The sequence below is a fragment of the Megalops cyprinoides genome, chromosome 3, assembly GCF_013368585.1.
Source record: "Megalops cyprinoides isolate fMegCyp1 chromosome 3, fMegCyp1.pri, whole genome shotgun sequence".
NCBI classification, from domain to species: domain Eukaryota; kingdom Metazoa; phylum Chordata; class Actinopteri; order Elopiformes; family Megalopidae; genus Megalops; species Megalops cyprinoides.
This window is the reverse complement of record NC_050585.1, coordinates 34006398-34031166: the sequence shown is the minus strand read 5'-3', so window position 1 is coordinate 34031166 and position 24769 is coordinate 34006398. Positions and strand designations below refer to the sequence as shown.

The 24769-nt window shown below is 40.7% G+C and overlaps 1 protein-coding gene across 3 annotated transcripts; it reads left to right on the top strand.

Moving 5' to 3' along the window:
- LOC118775728 (glycerophosphodiester phosphodiesterase domain-containing protein 5-like) lies at positions 1–20756 on the top strand. Of its 3 annotated transcripts, none has more exons than XM_036525781.1 (16): positions 1–71; positions 9271–9554; positions 10098–10201; positions 10747–10840; positions 11336–11395; positions 12104–12202; positions 12681–12774; positions 13770–13915; positions 14456–14538; positions 15767–15917; positions 16600–16824; positions 17667–17824; positions 18053–18200; positions 18311–18393; positions 18793–18872; positions 19424–20756. In XM_036525781.1, the coding sequence occupies exons 2-16, from the start codon at positions 9372–9374 to the stop codon at positions 19546–19548; spliced, it is 1833 nt and encodes a 610-aa protein (XP_036381674.1). In that variant the 5' UTR covers positions 1–71; positions 9271–9371; the 3' UTR covers positions 19549–20756. The 3 variants fall into 3 exon arrangements, with proteins under 3 accessions (XP_036381674.1, XP_036381672.1, XP_036381673.1); XM_036525779.1 differs by lacking the exon at positions 1–71 and adding an exon at positions 4016–4461; XM_036525780.1 differs by lacking the exon at positions 1–71 and having other exon boundaries at positions 9093–9554.
- The last annotated feature ends 4013 nt before the right edge of the window (positions 20757–24769 follow it).

The window sequence follows — 24769 nt, the reverse complement described above, 5'->3', positions numbered from 1 at the left end:
GAAGATTACTGTCTCGTGTATTGCCAAAGGCACAGCCAGGCCACCCTTGCCCCGAGATGTTGGCACTTCTGGTATTTGTGTTCTGTCCCAGATAAATCATGAATTCAATTGATTGTTTGTCCCAATTACACAAGGTGATCCTGTGCTTATGGTACTTCAGGCAGTTGTTGGCAGTGGGGGATTGTTGGCTGGACACAGCGGTAGGCTTGAGCAGGAGAGAAAAAACAAGATTTGCAGCCAGATGAGATAGCATGAAATACCAAAGGCAGCTGTTTTGTGCAACAAACACAAGGCAGAAAAAGTAATTTCTAATGTTTGAGGTGTGGTTTACGATATGTGGTTTACTGTGGACCTAAAGAGCTGGTCCACTGTCAATCAGTCCACAGTGATCGTTCGCATTTAATGTAAAAAAATATTCCTGTACACAAATTCCTCTGTGTGGAACAAGATTCTATTTTTTGTTATAAACTAGCCTTTTTCAAACAATTCTAAGTATGTTTGCATGTTTGAACAGTTAGTGTGAGATTATTTGTTATTGAACTTTGAGTAATTTTGTCATGCAGGTAGAGAAATTAAACTCCCCTTTATATCCCCCTAGGTATGTGTTTTAGAAATTTAGCTGAGTTTGTTTATTTTGATTTGCATTCCAAGGAGGGTCTGGAATTTTCTGTTAAGATGTTAAGTTCTGTTAAGTTTTCTCATGCAATACTCAAAGGATTACATAGCCAGAAAGGTACATAACAGTTCTTATGAAACTGGTGTTGAGGGATTGACTGAATGTACATGCTTGTGTTACATGACTGGCTGAGAGTATCATGTTATGACCAGTTTTGTTGAGACATTGGATGGTTTTGTTTAATTTAATATCCTTGCAGTTGTCACCTGATTGTAAACTGGCTTGACGTTCTCCATTTGCCATACACTGGCCTCAGAGTCTCCATTATTGTACCTCTCTGATGCCTCTCACCTAAGCAATGGATTAGAGAGCATACAGTACATTGTTATCTTCCATTTTTCCATTTTTTTCCCTTTCCCTAAAAATAGTTGCTCTGTTTAATTAAACCTGTTTCTAACGCTGAATTGTAAACTGCTCTGTACTCCCAGCGTGAAGTGTGGGGCTGTTGCAATGGGAAATATAAATGGGCTCTTGTACAATTAATTCATGATTACGTAAAGCTGCAGACTGTTAGCTTTGTCCCTTGAGAGGAACCCAGATTGTGAGTGTACCTTATCAAACTGATGAGCAGTTTCGTCCCCTAGGCTCTGTTATCATCCCTCTGAGGAGATTCTGTACCTGAAACCCTGAAACATGAGCTCTGTGACCCTCCATAAACAATACACTCAGCTGATTCTTTCATTAAAAAAGATTCAGCAGAAGCTTGAATATGAAACACTGGAAAAACATACACTGTGAGGACAAAACAGGGTGGTTCTTAAGATCTGCAGTGTGTTTTTTTTTTCATTCCAACTGAGCTCTTAATTAAGCATGTGGTAGATTCCATGTCCTGTACAAGACCTTTGACTATGGAGGCAGATTTCTGCCAAAATGAGGAAGGAAATGCAAAAGGGAAAGAGATATTGCAAATGGACATGTGTTTTTGGTGATGCAAGGGTGTCCATCGCAAACAGAACAAAGATGATTAGGAGAATTAACTCTAATTACAGCTTGGCCGCCCACCTCATGCAAAAACATAGTCGGCTGACAAGCTACATTATGGGTCATTGGAAAAGAGTTACTTATAGGACATACAGTTCCATGATGATAACTCTCTTTTCTCACCCTTGCTGTTACATTTGAACAAACTAATATCTATTCCTCATTTTAGTGTTCAGTTGATTCCAATATTCAGTGTGAGACTAGATTATATGTACATGATATAATGCTTATCTATATATCATTCTTCATTATGTACTGCATTATATTACATTTGTATTACATTACATTTGCTGCTGCTGAAGCAGCCTCTAAGCATTGAAACATTGAGAGAGTGACGGCTGTCAATTCTGCTTGACTAGCTGGATACCTTTCAGTCAAGTGCTCCACCCACACCATTTCTGAGTTGAAGGAGCCTAGACTGAAATGCTGTGCAGCTGTAGGAAAGTCCAGATCATAGCCATTTCTGTCTTCATGTTCATTTTATGATTTTAATGTGCTTTTCCGGGGTAATTTCTAGCTTTGCTACCAAACAGAAAGTATTAATCAGTCACCTTTTACAAGATCAAGGTTACCATTCCCTCTAGTTGTATTATGTGGGCCACTGTTCCAGTTCGCTTTGGTGTTTAAACTAGCCCACACCTGCAATGGCTTATGGGACAGCTTCATCATATTTATTATTGTTCTTCTTTTGCATGGTAAGGGAAATCCTTGAGGCTGATGCTGACTATCTCCACAGAACAAGTGTCTACTACCTGGGGTTGGGTTCCCATAATACGGTATCAGACCTACCTTGACATTATACATAATACTTTGTAAAATGAGTTATTCTCCTCTGTGGATGGTTGGGTTCAGGTCTGATGTGGATGTATGTCTCAATTTTTTATTGTAACTGGACCCTGCAGATGGACTACTGTGCTGTACGATTTACTTTCATTGCAGCCGAAGCCCAGTTTTCCATTAGACTGTTGTACCTGGAATATTTTGTGAACAGACAGCAGTTGCTTATAATGGTGGTCTAGTGCAGTCCAATTAGAAAAGGAGTTACTGTGGAATTTTATGTTGTTGGGATTTACCAGTGCAGCAGAATCATTCAATGTGAAACTCACTGTGCCGTATGGGTCCAGGTGAGGGGACAGAAATCAGAGGACAGGCTCTGGATTGGATTGTGCAGGGTGTTTGTGCGTGCATGCATGTGCATTTTGAATGTCTGTGTTTCTGAAAGAACAGGGTTCAGCTGAGGATGCTGAAATACATAATGATTTATCGACAGCCACTCGTTTGCTCTGATCTATGACTAAATCCAGTAAGGCTGAGCTGGTCGAGATCAAGGCTAATCAGCATCTGTGGAATATCCACATGGAGAGTATTCAAAGATATAATGGTCAAACAGTGATCAAGATCAAGGCAGTATGTCTCAAGTGGGAGTCTCATTGTTTCACACTAGGCAGTCAAATGGCTCCTCCTCGACTGTGAGGGCATATTGAACTGAGTGAGCACTTGCACAAATTTAAGATCACCTTATTCATTTAATGACAGGACTGTGGAATACTCTGAAAATTGCTATAATATCTATCTCTGCACCTCCCATTGTAAGGTGGAGTAAAAAATCTTTACACATCTGTGAGATCAGATCTTTAGGGTTCTGATTCTGTGGATTTGTGGCTCCAGGCCACACATCCAGGTGTCTAAAAGTAAACTGGGGTATGTTGTGTGTGTATGTGTGTACACCTGTAGTCTGTCCCTCTTAAACATATACACAGCTCAAAAGACAAATTACACATTTAAATCCATTTACAACCACACATCACTCACATACTCACAGACAAACAAGCCCCCAAAGTGCACACGCAAACTTCTGCACACACACACACACACCTCTCTCAGAGATGGTTTTCTGTATCTGTACATCCTCTGCACGTAAGCCTCTCACCTCTGGGGAGACATAGGTGCGTGTTCAGAGATGTACAGTAGATGAGGGAGATGTTCTCAGGTATTTTATCAGGGATCCTTAGAAATACTTTTGCTGGGATTGTCATCTGATATTTGAAAAACAATAATAACTCTCATTTACATATGTATAATTTTAGCCGAGTATTTAACGCTTGATGACTTTTAAGTTACGTGAAGACGATAAAAACGTCACCATAGTCGTCTTTCTCCTATGGGTCGGAAGGGAAGGAATATTTAAAAAATATGGCATGCGGATTATTCCCTGATTTTTTTGGTCTGTCTGAATTTAGACCCATTCGTCAACAGTAGTTACATAACTGAAGAAGGGTGTTACATTACTGCCGTGTAGAGAAGGTTGTCGCGGACCCGAAGACGTGTGGAGTCTAATGCACTGTTTCTCAACACCATTTTAATCGCCGCCCACCGTGCCCAGTCTCATATCGCTCCTGTTTTATAAACCAAATAACACGCAGCAAACACTAGCTTTGTGATCAGGTAGTGAGTCAGGTATGGAGACGTCCTCACTGGCAGTTGCTGTAATTTCTCAGATTCCATCCGCATGAACACAGTTGGTACGAGTACCGCTGAACGAACCGGACCACTGCGCACCTTTGAGGGCATTTAGAAAAGGCAATGCAAAACAGAGCAGTCCTGTGTTCGCAACAAGTGGAAAGTTGAATAGATCGACGGGAGCCTCTTTTTCAGCTGTTTACCTGCACGCCATTTATTATTCATCGTTCCTCGAGTTCACGCACAAGTAGGAACTGCGCAACACTGCGGCTACACGTTAGTCGCTGGCCGTCCAGAAAGGATCCCGGAGCCTTGGAGGAAATATAATCCCGATATTTATAAATGTAAGTTGAAAATCATCAGTGTGTCAAACCTTACATGTTAAATTTATGGAAATGTTTTTGGATTCACGCATTTATATTGCCGCGTGACTTCTTAATGACTATAGTATCGCTGATACAAAGAACATCCTTGTATGACGCCGAATACCGTTTACATCGTATCAAAACACGAGACATATCGATACTGGTAAATTGTTTGCGTTATATTAGAGGTGTTGCAGTTACTAAACGAAAGACTTAGAATACTTAAACGAAAAAGGACACGCATTTATTCAAAGAGAAAATACCTACACGTGTGTGGTCGAAATAGCTTGAAGGCATCTAGCGTCAGCATTTCAAGATTATTTATTAGTAGGTTAATGTCAAAAACACGAGCCGTGACATTAAAATGCGTTCTAATCATTTTATGCTTGGCATTGTGCTGTGCACTTATATGGTCTGTATGTATTACTTGTATTTGTATGGTCCGTGTTTATTACATTTTGTCCTAGTCGTTCCGGGAAATTTTAACCGTATGTCTGGAAATTCTGCTTAGTACATTTATGGCATTGATGCAACACGAAAAATTTCAGTTTCAAATCTTGCGTGCTATTCAAGCCATGGCTGACTGACGACATGGAACCGTTTCCCCTTTTGCAAGCCTTCCTGCTTCCACATGTAAATAATGTCCTTAATGTCCTTATAATGTCCTTATATATCGCGATGAAAATCATAATATGCAAACATTTAACTCCCACACCAGAAGTGGTTTCACCATGCTGGCAGTTACATATAATTGCAACCACAATTACGTAGCATTACAAGATTTTATACGATTAAAACAGAGACTTGAAGTGTACATTTTCAAATGGTAACGGTCTGTTATTCTCCCTAAGAAGGAACTGAACAGGAAACATCTTCCTTCCTCTTTTAGTAAAATGACCTGTAGTGTTAGGAAGCACAAAAATGGCCAAAGAGCGCTGATACCGATTGTATCAGAATTCATATATAATATTCAACAATTCATCAGTTCTCCTTAATGATCAACATTTCATGAGCTAAACCCCCAGGTTTACGTCCCTTGTGGGGTAACGTGTCTGTATGTGTTAAAATATAAAATGCAGATGATAACCTATTTTTAATATCGGTCTGAATGTATTCATATTTCTTATTGATTGTTGCGAAATGATATGATATACAAGGCACCACAATTACACGAGCTTTTTGCTGAGATATATGAAAGTATGTAAATTGTAATACTGCAAACTGTACCTAACAACAACACGTTTTGCAAATAACTGTATTTCTCAAAAATGTATTCATATCCTACAATCAGTATTTATGCATCTGTGAGACTCCTACGAATCTTCTAGGTAGAATTTCTCCAGCTCCGGCTTTGGGAGTTTGGGAGATTCTTACTTTTGAGCTGCTAATTTGAGTTTGAGCTCTAGATGTTTTATTTCGTTAAGGGATCAAGATTACATTGGCCAGTCCAGAACATTCATTTTGTCTTCCGTTGATTGTTTCCATGTAGGACTTGATGCATGAATGGGATCCTCAAGTTGCTATGTTGTTTTCTCAGCCAAGTTTGAGTTGCTTAACAGGATGACTCAGGGTTTCAGCCAAAAATGTCCTGGTATACATCTCAATCAATCTTTTTCTTGATTCTGAACACTACAGGTGAAAAAAACAGCAGATGTAAATCAAACCCAAAGCAAAAGTGATGTGCTTCATTATTTCACAGAAGAGATAATTCTCTTTTCAACATGAGCATCAGCATTTTAACAACAAACACATTGATGATCAGTTTGTCCAAAAAGCTTGATTTTATTTGTTGTGTGAACACAAAACTTGGTCCCGTGCAGTTAAAGGTGCAGTTTTAAAATCTGTGCTTGTCTGTGCTTGTCATTTATGTGCTAATGCTTTTAAAGTCGATTATTTTTAATGGTTCTGCCATGAATCCCATTTTTATGTGGCCAACACAGAATGGTAATTTTTGATTTGTTATATCTTAATAATTCTAGATATTTCAGATCTTTTTTAAAGACCTGTAATTGTTTCCTTTGGGTATGAGTTTGCCTTCTTAACCACTTTCCTGATCATGTTGTGGTTAAAGGTTCTTGTATTCTCACTGTGGAAAGGTAGTGATCATCCCAGTATTTTAAAGCTTCTGGATAATAGACTTGTGGGTGTTTTGTAGCTGTTACCCAGACTGCAGGGGTCCACAGCCCTTTGTCTGAAATCTTTAGGTAGCTCTCTGACTGTTCCTATGGCAGTGATGCTAGTAATGGATTACTTAACCTTGTGTTTATTTTAGGTCTGATGGTACACAAAAGTGTCCCTAAGCTTCCTGAAACATTTGTTAACTTCAGGGCAATGGAACTGTGATGAAACATTGCATGTTCTGAATTTTATTCTGAGCTGCTGTAGTTGTTGTGTAAGTAAATTTGATCATTGTGATAACAATTATTTGTCAGGCATATTCCATTACTCTGGGTAGTTTTGGAAGTATTAAAATACTGCATATTTCTAAAGGGCATGAATGCATTTGGAAGCCACTGTATGTTAAAGTACATGGTAGAGAGTGTATCAATAACTGATACTGTCATATGTGTGGTTTTGGACGTAAACTGTATTATTGAATACATCTTACACAGTATGTTAATTTTATGTTTTGTTTGACAGTTTAAAATTTATAAACAGTGGATATCTGTAATAGCTGCCATGTATATGCAGTATATATATGTACTCCCTGAACCATATGTAAACATTTATATTTTTCCATAGGGCTTGCATGGTGTTTTGGACTGTAGGTTCAGAGTTCATGATCTTACATCTTTGGGTCTCTTGTAACTCTGGGTGGAAGGATGGAGGAAAGACTAATTTGTTATCCATGCATGCCTCAATTCTAGACTCCTATATTATTAAATAAATGCCTTTCAATAATTCAATATGTTGGGAGACTTTTAGTACCTTTTCAATCAGAATATCTTATATCTCTACAGTCTGTATACAGTATTTATTCTTTTTGAATTGTGCTTATTGTTTTTGCAATCCTCAGCTCAAATGATGCAGTCATACAACAAGTTAAAGCAAACTGTGTATGTTACTCATTTAGATTTACATTGATCTCCGAGTACACAAGCACAACATGCTGTTGACTGAACAATGAAATCAAAATGAGTTGATTTCTCCCAAGCTTTTCTTTTTGTGTGCTGACCATGGATAAGACAAGATGGCAGTTCAGTCTGCCAAGGGTATTGGGACACTATGGCCTTTATTCAGGCATTATCTGTTGATTTTGCTGGGGGGAAAGACGACAGCATGAGTCACCTCTGAGAGGGGGACTCAGCAGAATGGACAATGAGCTCTGAATACCAATGATGGCTGTTCATCTCTGGGGGGACCACCTGAAAACACAGCTGTGAAGAACAGAGGTTGCCATGACAACAGCCATTGGATGGGTAAGGACTGTATATCAGTCTGAACTCCATGCCACTCACTCTAATAGGTCCACTCTGAGAGGACCACAGAGAACTCAAGGGATCTTGTACCGTAAATCCTAAGGCTGTTGACCAATCTTTGCTTGAACCGAAAGCAGCTTGTCAGTACCAGCAGGGTTCCAGGTTCGATCATACCTTTTAACAATGACCAACAGGAACTGTGACTTTGACCATCACCGTTACTGAGCAACTAAGTGACTGTGAATGTGACTCTTGACTGATTTCCTGTGAATTGTCTACATGCTTCCCGTGTTTGCTGGTACATTTCTTCCTTATCAGTAGTGCTGCAATAACATCACTGCATCCCAATCCCTGTCCTCAGTTTAATGTTAACCTTGAATGGGTACATGGTCTTGATCATTCTCTTGCAATTTCTAAGCCACCCAAAGATGTATTGAGCTGATGGTGTTAGTGTGTTAGTCTTACCCCTGTTTCAGAGGCATTAGTGAAACTTCATTAGCTGGAAAGCACTATCCCTGTAATGAAAGACTAAACACCAGTGTAGCCTTGAGTAAACATTGTTTTACTTTATTTGCTTTATATTGGATGTGTGTTTGGCTATGCATTATAATATTTTCTTATCTCATGTCTGCCTCCAAGGTGGGTTAATTACATAAACCATTGTTTATACACCACCTGCACCCTGGTATGTGCAATTGCCCTTGCTTTGTGACGTCACCAGGCAATTGCCTTTACTCACAGGTACAGGGATCCAGGTTTCAAGCCCATGGCCCAACAGACATAAGTCCCATGCCCTAACTGTTCCCAGCAGAATCAGAGCTAAGCAATTCTGTCTGTTATCAGGTGCCAGTGATATCATTAACACCATAGGTTGTGCAGTGCCTCTTGTGGCAAGTGCTTAAATATTGCAGCCATGACACCACCCTGTGTACACAAAACATTCTAATAATATTTGCATATTTTTATGAATATTGCAGCATCTTTGAGAGATCAGAGAGAGGAATATCAGACTGAGGTACTGGTGGGGAATACAATTTGTTTGATATGATAGAAGTGGTATTTTTTGTTTTCTGACTTGGTGTTCTGCTATATGTTGATTTGGTATTGTACAATATGTTGAAGTATACTGTTTAGCGTATCATAATAACACTTAACTAGTGACACTTTGTTCTGATGTTCAGAGACAGGAATTAGGCTTATGTATTGAACAATCCTTGTTGAAAGGGTATCCATCTAAGCTTCATACTTTTGAAGACAGGATCATTGTGTATGTACGGTATTTAATAATGATTACAGAATTAAGCCTGAGATATTGGGATTCATGCCAAAAAGGTTCATTACCCTCATAACTCCTCCTTTCATTCCACAGCTCTCCACTGCGTGAGGCCCGGGCCATTACTCTTCCTCTCCCGTTGCCTCTTCCTCCTTTTCTCTCACTCTTATGCATTGATGGCATGGTGTGTCTGACCCATGGGCCCCTCTCCCACCACCCTGTCAAAGCTGAAGCTGGGGAAGCTGAAGGTGGTGCGGCGGCAGCTTCTGCAGCGCTACGAGCACCAGCCCTTCGTGTCCTGCCTGGCGGGCCTCTACGGCTGCCAGTGGAGGCGCTACCAGCGGGCACGCACCCTTCCAGGGGAGTGCTGCTGCAGCAAGGTCAGAGGGCAGGGCGCATTCCGAAATGGCTCTCCTTCACAACCACTGTCACAGATAGCCTCATTCCGACCATATTTTCGCTGATGCCACTCAATGCTTTCTTATAGCCGTCCATATGTCACAGCACTCCTCAGAAGCCACATTTTAATATCTCCCTTGCAGTAGGCCATTCCCAGCTCCTCGCAAACGGCAGCTCAGAAACCCACACCACAACAGCGCCTGCCTTCCACACAACAGGGTTACTGCTTTCCCCATTCTGAAGTAGCACACCTGCTGTCCTGCTGTGTCTCTTATGCTTTCAGCACCCCAACTATGCACATCTCATGAGCTACAAGAATATGCCATACCCTGACCTAGTATTTCCTCCTTTCTCCCTTTCTCTCTCACTCTTCCACTCTCTCTCTCTCTCTCTCTCTCTCTCTCACTTTCTCTCTCTCTCTCTCTCTCTCTCTCACACACACACACACACACACACACACACACACACACACACACACACACACACGCACATACATGGCAGTCATTCTTTATTCTTCCTCACAGGTGGAATGTGGCAGTTTTGGGCTCTTGATAGTGACATTTTGCCTGTCCCTGGTGTTTCTGTATTTCTGGAGTGAAGCACAGAATGACTACAATGACTTTGACTGGTAGGTCACAACCATTTGCTCAGCCAGATGGTCCAAAGGTGGTGTGTGGCTTGTAATACATTTTTATGGAGGACTTAACTGAAGATTCCTTTCTTTCACTAAGGGTCTCCCATATACCCTTTTTCAAACATATTGTATGTCTGAAAATGTATTTCTAGTTATTTGAAAACACCCATAATGTTCCCTCTGGTTATTATTCATTTACTTCAACACACTTATCTGGGGCACCTAATATACTGTTACATTTTAGCATACAGTGTTGGATGTTTATTGAAGCAGTTCAAATCAGGAAAAGTATCTTGTTTCAGGAGAGAATGACAGTGACCCACCCAGTAATAAAACCTATAAACCTTGGGTTACTAGCCTAGTTCCTTAACCACCAGGCTGAACTGCCATCCTTGTGTTGAAGTATGTTAAGCTTAACTGACGCTTACTAAAAAGGGTAGAAATATGAAAATTTACAGAGATTATATATTGTTGTGGAATTTCTGTATTGTAATCCTGTATCCAAATAAACTTTGTTTCTCCACTCTCCACTCTTCCAGGTTCAATTTTGGAAATTTAGGGTTCTGGTTCCCATGGTCGGTGGTGCTGCTGGTTGTTGCCGCTGCTTTCTTCAGCTATGTGACTGTGCTGCTGGTGAGTTCAACAAGGACCAGATCAGGGGCCTGAAATAGGGAATACATACACTGTACCATTCGGGACCTTTTCTGCTTTCTCAGTTAGTGGTCTGTGACCACATGTTTCACGCTGTTCCAATGGTTGTTTTAAAACAAAACAAACCTTTTTGGAAAAAGGGGAATGTGTTTGTGTATTCTGAGGAAAAATCACACAATGGCTGTACATGTGATAAAAGCATGGCTCAGGATCTCCAAGATTCTGTATACTGCTCCCAAAATGGTAAAAGTTCATAATTTAGCTCATGTTGCATCTGGAGAGTGCATAGCATTGCTGAATGAAGCTACTTGCTAAACGTTTTCCTTGTTATGGAAGCTGGTTAAGACGTCTTTCTGTCTCCTACTGTTTCTTGGGAGTGAAAGTAGAGAATATTCCCTTGTTATTCTCCTGAAGTTGAGACGCTCCTGTATGACAGAAATTGCTGTTGTACTTGATTTAGGACACACTCTTTTGCAGGTGCTTGCAGTATGTTTGCTCTCGGAGGGACAGCGGCTGTATCTGCACTGGGGACACAAGGTAGAGCATGACCATCCCTTTCTATTCAGTCCCTATCCACTGACTTCCTGTCTTTTCCTCCTTCTTCACTGTCATACTTTGTGTGTTATCAGTGCTCTGTACCCCTCATGTTGTTTTGTAGATAGTTGTTTTATTATGTTTGTGTGCTAGTTAATGCTGTATGTCTGTTGTTTTACAAAAAAGCTGACTCAGGGAGCCACGCACAAAAAATTCCAATGCACCTGTATTGTCCTGTACCTGTGCAAATGGCAATAAAAATCTCTTGAATCTTGAATCTTGTAATAACATGGAACACTATCTTTTGTTATTGATTCCCTTCAATGGGCAGAATAGTCTGACAGACAGAAGTAATTTTGCCTTCTCAGAGTCCAGATATAAATATATACTCTCAGGGTTTTATCTGACGCTTTGGAAACATGACTCAGAAATACTGTTTCATTCTGTCTCTGATTTCTGTTTATGTGATCAGTGTGCATCTGAATGAAAGCTGAAGTAGGTTGAATTTAGAAACTTTATTCCTGTTTATTTTGTGGGCATAAATGTCTTGACCTTCCCGTATTCTCTTAACCTTCCTTCTCATGTCTATAATATAATAGTCAAAGTCATCCCAGGAGCCAGAGGCCTACAGTATTAGCCACTTTGTGTTGACAGTGTGGCATGATAATGTCTGTTTTAACATATTTAGTGTTGAATGTTTCTTCCATACAGATTGGTATCCTGGTGACTCTGACATTCTCCATTGTGGCCACAGCTGTGCTCTCAGACCTGTGGAGCAAAGAGTGGTCTACTCTCCTGCTCTCCTTCCAGGTTGGATCAGCAGTCTCCAACTCAGGGCCAAGAGTTTGAGCATTAAGCATTTATCATTGAGCTATGCAACTTACATCACTGCTGTCATGGACACCTAGTTGTAAGAGTATTGCAGGAAGTATCAGGGCTTAGTGTACAAAATTACAGCATTTGTTGTCTTATTTTCTCCATTATAGGTTTTATCTAAAGTCTTTGATGATGGGTTGTCAATGCTATTGGTTTATCAGCGTTTTAATACAAACAAGCTTCCATGATAGATCAACCATTCTATATAGGGAAAAGACCAAATAATACAATAATATGCCATACTTTCCCTAACATACCTCTGTGTCAAGAGAAATTCCCAAACGATTATTTCTCCAGAGTGATGTTACCTGTGTATGTAGAATGAAAAACCACTTCATTGTGATGATTGATCATCTTATTGCATCTAATATTACTCATACTAGTCCTCTGTTGTCCTTCGCTGATTGGCTAGGTCACGGCACCATATCTGCATGTGGGAGGGGTTCTGATGATGACACTCCTGTCCTGGCCAATAGCCTTACATTACTTCCGCATGAACAAGAAAGGTAAGCAATGTAGGATTGAGTTGAACTGAACTGAACAACCGGAAAAGCCGGACCCACTTTACATACATATATTTGTACTCCTTTACTTGGTAATTATACATAAGGGCCAACGTAAAATCCGCGTTCCCATGTAACAGCCTTATAGCTCACATGATTACAAATATTGTCTCATTAACCTTAACCCTCCATTCATTACAATAATCCTAAACTCAGTCTTACTTGCTTATTGTAACTGTATCATTAGATGTACACAGTACTTATTAATGTAAGCAATTTTCTATATTTATGGTGAAAATGCAAACGAGTAAAAAAAATGTAAATGTAAAAAAAAAACTTTAATACGTCACAAGGATTTCAACAATGCATTTAGAAGACATTCATGGTGATTCACTTTCAGTCACTGCTGTTCAGTGACTTCCATATTTTTTAGCAATGTCAGCCACTTACTCCTTTACAAAACCCTCAACTGCTGTTGACGCATGTCTCAGCCTTCCCTGCCGTGCTGTACTTTCACTCTGTCTCGTCTCCATGGTCACTGTGATTAGGATGCCTGTGGGGGACATGGTGAGAGTCCTGAGTGCCTTAGTCATGTCTGAGCTTTCAGAACTCCAGGCCCCTTGGTGAATTCATTAGGAGAGAGTGAGTGAGAGAGTGAGGATAAAGAGGACAGGTTCGTCCCCATGCCTGCCTCCTCTGTGCTGCTGCCTTTGATCTGATTAGGAAACATCCCCTGACTCTCAGCAGAGCTTGCTGGCTGATTCTCAGGCTTGCTGAGAATGGGACTGTGAATGAAATAATTAGTATTGAATACCATGCATAAAATAAAAATTGTGAGAATATCTGCATCTGCATACTTGCCCATTTGGTTTGCACACCTGTACCTGTAGTTCTCTTTATATCTGTGTCATATTGCATCATATTGAGGCATTTGGGCTGCCTCACCGTTCCTGTCTGCTGTGTGTCTGATTCTTGGAGACTGTGTGTCTTTGTTGCAGTGCGACGGGCAGTTACCATGGGGCTGTACCTGTCAGTGCTTATTGCCCTGTACCTAGTGCCCCTGGGTATGTACTCCCCTTGCATCAAAGAAGAGGGCACCCTGGGACCTGCGCCTGTTCTCTTGGGACATAGAGGTGCCCCCATGGTGAGCGTCAGCCCTCCTCATTAATACAAAGCAATATGACCCTCAGACTCCCTAGCTGGCTCACTGTAGCAGAGCCGCTAATAAAAAATGGTAGATTTCCTTATCACATTGCCTAGCAGAGAATACATGAAAGTAACAGAAAGACTGCACTTCAGGTTCAGCGTCTCACTGATTGATTTATTTTTTTTTTGCAACTGGGAAAAGCAGAGCTAGAAACGGTAATGCCCCTCAGTCATTGACTCACAGACTGACTAACTGCTTGAGAAACTTCTGCAATAACAATGTTTTACTGCTAGGGGCAACAATGAATGGCAATGCCTGAAGAGCTGTCTTAGCCAGCATGAACACTGTCTGTTCAGTTCTTCTTTTGAATTAAAAACCTTACAACATTCCGATTTCCCCACACCAGAAGATTATTTCCTTTCATTTCAAAAGTTCTTCATTGGTTAAGGCTGTGGTAGCAGTGAAATGTCTCTGTCATTGAGAGAGGAGCTGTAGTTATACATTAACTTGTGTGTGTGTGTGTGTGCGCATGAACAGCTTGCACCAGAGAATACACAGATGTCATTTGAAAAAGCGGTGGAAGCAGGAGGCGAAGGTTTGGAAACAGATGTGACCTTAAGGTCAGTATGTACCGGCTGCCTTTAGATCACTAAACTCTCTGCCCAAAGAGGTTGTCATTCTACAGATACATTTACTGTAAGTATACAGACGTGTATACTTCAACATTAATGTACCACTCGCTTAAGCATCGGTGAGCATGTCTTTTTTAGGAAATAATAAACTGTTATAAATGTACTACAAGATGATAGATTACATTAGACTTTAAATGTACAAAATAACATATAATCTGTTATTTTGTCTATATTTTTATATATATTGTCTAGTCTATTTTTAAAGTCTAGTTATTTTTCCAAAATCTATTAAATGAAGTGTGCAGGCCACTGGAGTTCCTCCACACCAAACTCATCAAGCTATGTCTTTATGAACGTTGCTTTGTGCACAGGGGCACAGTCATGCTGGAACAGGAAAGGGCCTTCCCCAAACTGTTGCCACAAAGTTGGAAGCATACAGTTGTCTAAAATGTCTATGTATGCTGTAGCATTAATGTTACCCTTCACTAGAACTAAGTGGCCTAGCCCAAACCCTGAGAAACAACCCCAGACCATTATCCCTTCTCCACCAAACTTTATAGTAGGCCTTGTGCATTCTGGTAGGTAGCGCTCTCCTGGCATCTGCCAAACCCAGATTCATCCATCGGACTGCCAGATAGTGAAGCGTGATTCATCACTCCAGAGAACGTATTTCCAAACCAATGCTACATATGTTCCCCTTATGATTAAATGGATAAGATGTGCTTGCTTGAAAGTCCAAAATCCATGTTTTCCTTTTGTTTTTGGGCAGAGATGGTGAATCACACCATACTCTTGGTTAAAAGTTATTAGCTACTGGTTAAAAAAGGTTAGTAAATAGCAACAGCCCACACCTTAACCAGAGTCCTTGGGCAGAGATAGTTAATCAACAATACAACCCCAGAATCCATACTTAACCAGTTCTTTTGATGTCAAATCTCTGTCCATGTATTCATGAAGATTCTTAAGCAGCCAGGCTAAGTCACAATGATTAGAGTTTGTGTCCATTCCACAAATTTTGATTTAGAGTTTATTCAGGAGCGAAAGAGTAACACTTTCACTCCTAATGAATACTCTGCCTTCAGATGTACTCTGATGGTTCAACAGGGACAGACCTTTTCAGTTTAAAGCATTTGGAGTCGTGCATCTGCAGATATGTGGTTTTCCTTAGTCAATGTTATGATGGGTGACAGTTGATTGCTTTGCTTTGTTGTCATAGCTACGATGGGGTTCCCTTCCTGATGCATGACAGAACCTTGCGGAGGACCACAGATGTGCAGGATGTGTTCCCCAACCGCACAGACATGCCAGCTGCCATGTTCACCTGGAGTGAGCTGGAGAGGCTTAATGCTGGGGCCTGGTTCCTCTCGGTGAGCACCTATGGGCAGACAAAGATTGCCAAGTGTTCAGGAGCAACTGCAGACCTCCTGTGTAGTAGGACATAGACCCTCCTGTAGTTACAGCATAAATTGGTTGGTTTGTGGGTGTGCTATCAATAGAGAAAGAAAGCATTACGATATCTAGTTGTACATATTCCTCAGGCAACTGACAGCCCCAAAACTTCCACAGGGGCACAGCCAGGGGCACACACTTTCAGTCATGGTGAAAGCACTGAGGCTGGACTTCATCTAAGCAATGGAGACCTGTAGAAGTTATTTACATTTACATTCTGCCACTTAGCGGACACTCTTACCCAGGGTGATGTTCCAAATGTGAGTTCATTCATTATATTAACATTTTTTACATCAATTAGATGCTCTTACCCAGAGCGACTCCCAAAGTCAAGCACAAAGTGCATCCAGCAAAACAACAGAAGCTGTTACACAAACAAGGACACCGCCATCCACACATGAACAAGTTCATTCTTCATGTAGTTCAAAGATGTCCAGATATGATAATGGTTGTATTGTGTAATTAAACTTGCTTGAGAAAAAAGAGAAACCTGAAGGAATAGCACACTCTCTTGTGGTTCTGTTGACAATCCTGGCTTACCCTGCTCTTCCCATTTGCCCTGCATCCTCTCCCCTTCCTTCTCCTCCCCATCATCATCAGCGTGACCCATTCGGGACTGCCTCTTCGTTAACCCCAGAGGATCGGGTACGGGCACAGAACCAGTCAGTGTTCACGCTGCGTGACTTCCTGGACCTGGCTGCCCAGCACAGGAAGTTGGTGATCTTTGACCTTTACCGCCCACCCCGGGGCCACCCCTACAGGAACACCTGGATCACTCGCACTCTGGAGGTGATACACAATGAGTCCTCCATTCTCTCCAGTCAGGTGAGGTTCTGCAATTCCCCACAGTCCTTATCTCCCTATCTGTGTTACACTACCAGAACACTGATGGAGCTGGGGAAACAATGACCTCAGAACCAATAAGTCTGGACACATACTCTCAGAACCACTGGTGTAAATAGGGTACCTGGATTCTGAGCCAGCTCAAAGCTATAAATCTCTAGCTTGACACTGCTGTTGTGCCTTCATTGCTACAGCAATGCCTGGAGAAAGACTAAGGTCATGACTCAAGACTAAGCTCATGTATAATGTAGTGTTAACAGTGGGGCAGAGACTGACAGACTTTATCCAGGGATTGAACCTGGGTTATGTGAGTGAAATCCCTGGTTAAGTTCTACTTACTTGTCCTCCCTGAGTTTCACAATATGTTTCTGCAATGACATTTACTACCAAAACCATTCAAAAGAGAAATGGCCTCTTCCCTGTACTGTATGTTTGTTTTGCTGTTAAGATATGGACCTCAGATATACTATTGCTATTAAGGCCACTGCAGAATAATTATAACTATAGATTATTTTGCCCTCTGTGTCCTCTCTGTCTGAAATTTACATTTGTCTCTCTAATGGTGTGTTGTTTAGTGGTTTTGTATTATATGCTCAGTAGGTGCCCTTATCCACCAGAGTTATTTAGTGAGATTAGTTTGAAATGTATATATATATATATATATATATATATATATATATATATATATATATATATATATTTCAATGTATATATGTGTATATCATACCATTCAGTTAGCGCAAATTTGCTCAAATTCACAGCAACTCTACCCTATTCATACGTGATTACTTTACTACATGACAAGTGCTGGGCATTCTTTGCAGGTGCTCTGGCTGCCTGCCGAGTTGAGGGACTTAGTACACGAGCTGGACCCAGCCCTACAGCAGACCTCTGGGAGTAGGGCATCCATTGAAGAACTGCAGGAGGACCACATTGTCAAGCTCAACCTGCACTACAGCACTATGTCCCGAGAGCAGATCAGGTATTTAGTCTTTGGATCTGTAAACCTTTTTTCTTTGAACATAAACTCCACGCTGCTCCTCCACCATTCCATGTCTCTATATCGTGTGCATCTCAACTACTGTGGTTCTAGAGTTGGGTGTCAGCTCATATCCCTTCCTCTCCAATCCTCTCTTCCTTTTACCCCCCTCACTGCCCTAGTTGTAAATCCATTCCTCCATAAACACGTTTCTTTGTGTGTTTTTTGCAGTAAGTACGCATCAGCGAACATCACCACCAACCTGTATGTGATCAGCCAGCCCTGGCTGTACTCTCTGGCCTGGTGTGCTGGGGCCCACTCCGTCACCACCAATGCCCTGCATATTCTCAAAAATCTGCGAAGGCCACTGTTCCTCATGGTAAGGGGCCAACTGGGATTATAGTAAGGACATGCTCCTGTTTGCACTGGTGTTTTTCGGGCCTGACCTGTCCTTTCCCTCTCTCCTCCCTCTGTCTGTCTCTTTGCCAGACTCCTGAGGAGTACAGCCGGATGTGGATCCCGACAGATGTTGTGTCTGCTGCTCTCATCCTCATTGTCTTCATCTTCCACTGGTGAGTGTGTAACTGACTTTGTGTAAGGGTTCTCTATATTTGTCTGTGCGTAAAATGAATAATAACAAAACATGCTTAAAAGCAGATGGGGTACAGAAATATGAAGACTCACGGAATATTGTATTAAATTTGTAAACCAATGTTTGTGCTTTGTTTTCACATGCTGTAGCTGTGACTTAATCTTAAGACTGTGTCATTCGGCGTATTCACTGAATTTAATTAACCAGTCAAGTTCATTTACCTTCATCTGTTTTGCTGTGTTCTGATTTCACACTCTTGTCACTAGTTTTAGCTCCTGCAATGTTTTGTGACATCAGGAATGAGGTGTTTTTGACTCTGTGGAGGGGTGAAATGATGAACTCTTTTACCGCTAAAGGTAATTCTACATCTGTGTTCCAGGTGGAGGGAGCGTGGCCTGGCTTTCTATTCAGGCAGCAGAGAGGTGAATGAGAATGGGACCTACAGCAAGTTCAGAACAGGTGAGTAAGAGCATCCCTACTCCACATCTGCTGGGAGGCGATTTTATATACCCAGTGGCACAAGAGAGGCTCCACCAACACCATACATGCATCTGGTTGTAACCCAGTCAGAACTGCAGAACTGTGAAACATACAACATACATTTCTGTGTTCTGGGTCTAGATCCACAATGAGATTCAAAAAAGCACCTTGCTGAAATTTAAGGTGGCACATTCAAGTGTTCCTTCAAATTACATCCAGACAGGAAGAGGTGTCCAAATGAACTATCAGGCTGGTGCCACATAGCTTGCAGGAGTGTTCTGTGTAAATGTATGTTTTGAGAGAGCCCAGCTATCTGTTCCTGTGGCATGGGCTACTATCACATTGATGCATCTTCAATTGTCCTCCAGTGTTCTGCTACAATACACTTGTGAAGAGCATGCGCTTGTGTGCCCTAAAGGGCTGCCTTAATTATGCTGCCTGTTGAGTATGATTGAGGCAAATTCTCCTTGCATGCCCTCTGGACTCCCCAGCCTCACTGCCCATAATCTTGCAATTTTTGTCCCCAACAGAGCTGAGTGACGTATGGTCCATCTCCAGCGTCAATGGAGTGGGACAGGCTCTAAGCCCAACCATTGACCCAAAACTGAGTGCCATTTCTGAGCTGCAGGAGCCCACTGATTTAGGGAGAGGGTAGAGACCGTCCCTCAAGTCTTGATCTTCAACCTTCAACGCTTAACCCTCAACCCTTGTTCTCCACTGATGAATGGTGTTCATTGGACCCACTGTAAATCTACAAATGAAGAAAATGGCTTTCTGGAAGTGCTGTCAAGACATTCATGCTGGCTCATCATTTCAACATGTGGAGTGTGTGTTGTCTACTTTTTCAGAAAAGAAAGAAAAACAAATGATTTTATTTTTGTATCTTAAGTATTTGTATGAATGTTAGGTCGCAAATGTAAAGGCTAGCTAAAGGATTGCTGGCTCACAGAGCAGCAAGTTTCCACATATAACCAGGCTCAACCAGGTGCTCTCCATTCATTGAGTTCTTCTCTACCTCCCTCTTAGCACTCCTCTGTCTGAGTGACGGCTCTCCCCTTGAAGATGCACAGCATGTTACCATTAATAGTGAATGCAATATTTTAGTACTTGACATAACTTCCCAAACATGAAATACATCCTGGACATCCTATACGCAACAGGTGGTTTTTGTTCTGATGAATGTACAAACATCCACTGCTGTAGTGAACATGGATGAAAAAAATTAGCATGTCTTCACACATGAGGCATATACTGTATTTCTGAGTTTTTTTCTGTGATGAAGTGTTAGATTTTTTCCTCCTCAGTACACACAGTGTCCTGTTTTTGTTTTAAACATGAACCACAGCAAGCAAGTGACAATTTTGATGTTTCAACAATGCAGTCAAGTTACAATAACATTACAGAAACGTGAAAGCTGGACACTGCCAAACACGATCCTAATGATGGATTTATTTAAATGGGTGTCATAGATGTGTTTTTCAGACATTGCATTTCAAACATTTAGAGAACATAGAAGGTTAAGTGACAGGGTGGAGTAAGTGAAACTGCTCTTACAGGCATGCTTTATCTACAGTTTTCATGGATAGGGAAGCATGGATTTTTTTTTGTTTTGAGTTTGACAGATTACTTATTGTGTGCTGGTAATCAAGGAAATTGCGAAGAAAGGAGAAAGAAAAGCAGCATTATTCAATGCAACCAAATCCATTCTGGGGAAGAAGTAGCTAATATAATACAGTGTTTTAAGCCTTTGTTACTGGTTGACTTCCTAATTAATTACTAGAAATGATACTCCTTGCACTGGCTGGATCCACCATTGTCTTTTATGTCCAATCAATCAAAACCCCAGCTCAGGAAGCTGAGAGAATTTAGTGGACATTGCTTGTATTTGAGAATATATAATACTGACGACTGAGAACTCATATATATATATATATATATATATATATATATATACTGGGGTGGCTACACTGTATATATGCTGACACACAAGAAAAATGACAGTGCAAGGTGGCAAGGCAAAGCCACGTTTGCTTTGAAGCACTTTTACATGACATGCAGCCAAAGAGCTACCATGCATAAATCACCATGGTATAAACACATCACTTGTTATTGAACTGTAAGAGAATTGTAGCATTGCTGGTTGTGTTATAGTACTAATTATTTTTATTTCTTTGCATATTGAGAGGCATTGTGGCATTATTGTACATTATGGTTTATCTGATTGTAATAGTATATATTCTATAAAAAGAGATTTTGAAATTTTGTTTGTTTGTTTTTGTTCTTTAACTGGTCCGATTGCCTTGAGGACCGGTACTGACACCAAAACTACTAGGTTTTATCCACCCCAGTCTATAAAAAAAGGCATCCTTTGACTGTATGCTAGGAGCTCTGCATTGCAAAGTTGATTTGTGGTAAATATGCCTGTGATGGACAAGTGTAATGTCTAGAGAGGGTGCTTAGAAGCAATCTTATGAAATCACAATAAGCTTTGATCATATCAGTTTTCAAGGCAGGAATAATTGAAATTTCATCATCCCATTTTATGTAAAAAACGTATTACAAAAAGGTACACGGTTTTCAAAATGCATAGCCGTAAAGACGTATTTGATTGCTTTATTTGGATATCATTTTATAAAACATCAGTGTCTATTGTAAGACATGTTAAAAAATCGAACAAATGAGTGTGTTACAGGGATAACCAACAGTTATTTCCACAGTGAACACATTATGCATAGTTTTGATATGTATTTCATAAAACATTAACTTCTAATTACTATTATTAACATGTATACTCTGTGTGAGAGCAAAATACACAGGCCATGGTGCTGCCATGAAACAATGGATTAATTGCAACATGTCTTGTGGTCTGAATACCATCACTCTTGTGAGATATTGATGTAGCAATATGGATTTAAAGATTATTTTAATACCAGTGGCATACCTGGTAGGCCAAGATCTTGGCTGATGTTCAGGCAGCCTGATAATGCTTCTAACACAGATTATTCAGAAGCAAAAAAAAAAAAAAATCACGATTTATAAGTAATAACTCTAATGACATACAAAAGATTCTACCTCATTGTATCAATCTGATTGATTTAATTATTTACATTGTTCATTTCCATATCTTACATGCTTTTCCAGGATCACTTAACAATACTTACAGTTTTACATATTGCACATTCTGTAACCCATTTCAACACTTGGCATTTTACTGGAGCAATTGAGGACTTCAAGGTTCCAACAGCAACAGAGTCCCACCACAGATCTGAAATCATGTCAGATTGAGTGCACAGTGCCCTATCTTCTACACCACATGGTGACCCTGGCTATGAAGCCAAAGCAAGCTTATTTTACAGTTCATGTACAGTACTGCAGATGTAATGGTCAGATTGAACTGTTTCATACAGCAAACATTTTTGCATATGTTGTAGGTTATATTTCTCAATACAACATGTATGAGTGTAAAATAAAGCCTCAGATTTTGTAAAATAGGGGTTTTGTTAAACTTATGGCACTGCTGTACTATAGATGGATTATTGTATATAACAAAAATTGTTTTTGCTTGGTTTCCTCATGAAACCTATTCCCCATAAATCAACATCATTTGGATCATCTCTGTGATTATCATTATAATAATGACTTGTAATAATGAATTGAAACTCTTCCTATGAGACAAGTTTGCACCAGTACAAAACACTGGCAGCGCATGCCTCTAATGCCACAAAGGCCATGGGTGAATATAAGACTACACTGGAACAGACCATGTACTATAATTAACCTCTGCTCTGTCCTTAAGTACTGTACCGCATATGGGACATTACAGGGGTGTTCACTCATGGTCCCAGAGATCCACAGTTTTCAGGGTCATACAGAAATCTTCACCCATGGGTGATTCAAGTCCCCATCCAATCAGTGGCTTTAATTAGGTGAGTAAGACCTAAGTTGGCACTGTGGCTGAAAACAGGTGCTCTCCAATGGCCATCAATGGCCACTTCCATATTCACTTAAATTGCTTGGTTACACATCCTCACATTTACAGAAAGCCTTCAGTACTATTTTGTACTCAGTTAAGAGACCACACACATGAAGGAACTATCACCCTGCTCAAACAGTGCACACTGACATGACACATTCAGTCCATAGTTCAGGGATGTTGGTGGTGAATATGTAAAATAATTATACCATAAAACATGAGAAAGAGATTTTACTGGGTAGTCGTAGTCAAATACAATTGAGAGATTGAGTCAGGTGCAGTGTCTGAGTTACCTCTACTTCAAACTGGATCTTATCTTCACTCTGTAAAGGAATTCACTTTTTATGGCCATCCATGTAATCACAAATTATACTAAGCCACTTTGCAGTCATTGAACCTCTCAGAAAACCAGTTTGGATCTACCCTGTATTTTTCCTTTTAAATAGAGCCTGAATTATCAACAAAATATGCATCACTTCATTACTGTTTTTGATTGTCTTTGAGACTTTTTCCTCATAATACTGAGGGTATGAAATCAGATTCTAAAATCTAAAAAACCTAAAAATAAATAAAACCAAACAATGTTGTGACTTTATCAGTAATGCTCAATACAGGACCTTCAGACCTTCCTAAAAAAGCATTACATTTAACAGAAAAAAACACATCTTAAGGCTTCCAGACATTAAGGAATTAAAATGGCTAAAACACTTGAAACTCAATCAACACAGATTCATTTCTGAACATTATAAAGCTAGCATCTATTAAATTTGTAAGGTCATCAATCTCACATATCCGGAATATATTCCGGCTTTCCCGAGTGGCTAAGTGGGTTAGCATGCTTGTTTCAAGTGTAGGCTGAGCCCTAACGCCCAAGACATTGCATGTTCAATTCTGGGCTGTCATGAGCTGACAATGGCTGGGATTCCATAGTGCCAGAGCAAAATTGTTTCCATTCTGTTGGAGACAGATGGGTGCTGCTGGCCAGGGCCAACTCCTCTCACCACTCCTCAGCACTCTACAGTGACATGCTGGGCGCCTGTGAGTTACTCAGATGACATCAGTGAAAGATGCACCTATCCTCCAATCGGTGCTCACTCTCTTGTGGTGCACTGTGCAAAATAGCTGTTGGTTGCGTGCTAGTCTATCTGAGGACTGTATTTGTCATGCTTCAGACACGAGTGTAGAGGCTGTTGCAGTGAGGCAAGCTTAATGTGTGCACAGTTGATGATTCCACTGTCACTGGAAAGGGGAAAAACAGAATGGATCCATTCATATGTGCAACATTAGTGGTACTTGGACGATGACTAGTGCTGGCATTTGACATCATACCTTTGGAAATCCATTCTGTTACTAGCTGATGACTAGCTGTTACTATTCCTGTTATCCTTTCATATTTCCAGGTCACAATAACGATATGCCCAATTAACACATAACGTTCCTGCAACATTTCTACAATGTTACAACATCATTATTGCATTAGTCTGGAGCATGGCAATAATGTGGCTCTGTGTGGTCTGAGACACTCTTCAGTCTGTCAATGGGATGTTTAACTGCACAGGCACACCTCTACAAATCCATAATGAAACTACAGACTTATCATGTACCTGAATGCAAGGCCTAGAGCCTCTTCTGCAACCCTTTCAAAACTAGCCTTTGGTCTGCTACCATAGATGGGGTTTGTTTATTTATGTGTGTGTCGGTGTGAGCATGTGCATGTGTAACTAAGACATCCATCGCTAGTCTGACCTCAGCCATGCCGACCCTGACTAACTGACGTGGCAGAGTGAGTTAGAAGAGGTGTTATCCTAGCCTTTTAGACAAGGTGCATAAGGCCCAGCTGCAGGGCAGGCCCAAGGGGTGGAGCCAATAAAGGGGCCTCATTCCCTCCTGTAGGCACGAGTCC

What these genes read in the sequence shown, in the direction of transcription:
- LOC118775728 (XM_036525781.1), top strand. Translation starts at nt 9,372, where the DNA reads ATGGGCCCCTCTCCCACCACCCTGTCAAAGCTGAAGCTGGGGAAGCTG. An exon ending in GACTACAATGACTTTGACTG is followed by an intron (nt 10,202 to 10,746) that starts GTAGGTCACAAC and finishes CCACTCTTCCAG; the next exon opens with GTTCAATTTTGGAAATTTAG. An exon ending in ATGTCCCGAGAGCAGATCAG is followed by an intron (nt 17,825 to 18,052) that starts GTATTTAGTCTT and finishes TGTTTTTTGCAG; the next exon opens with TAAGTACGCATCAGCGAACA.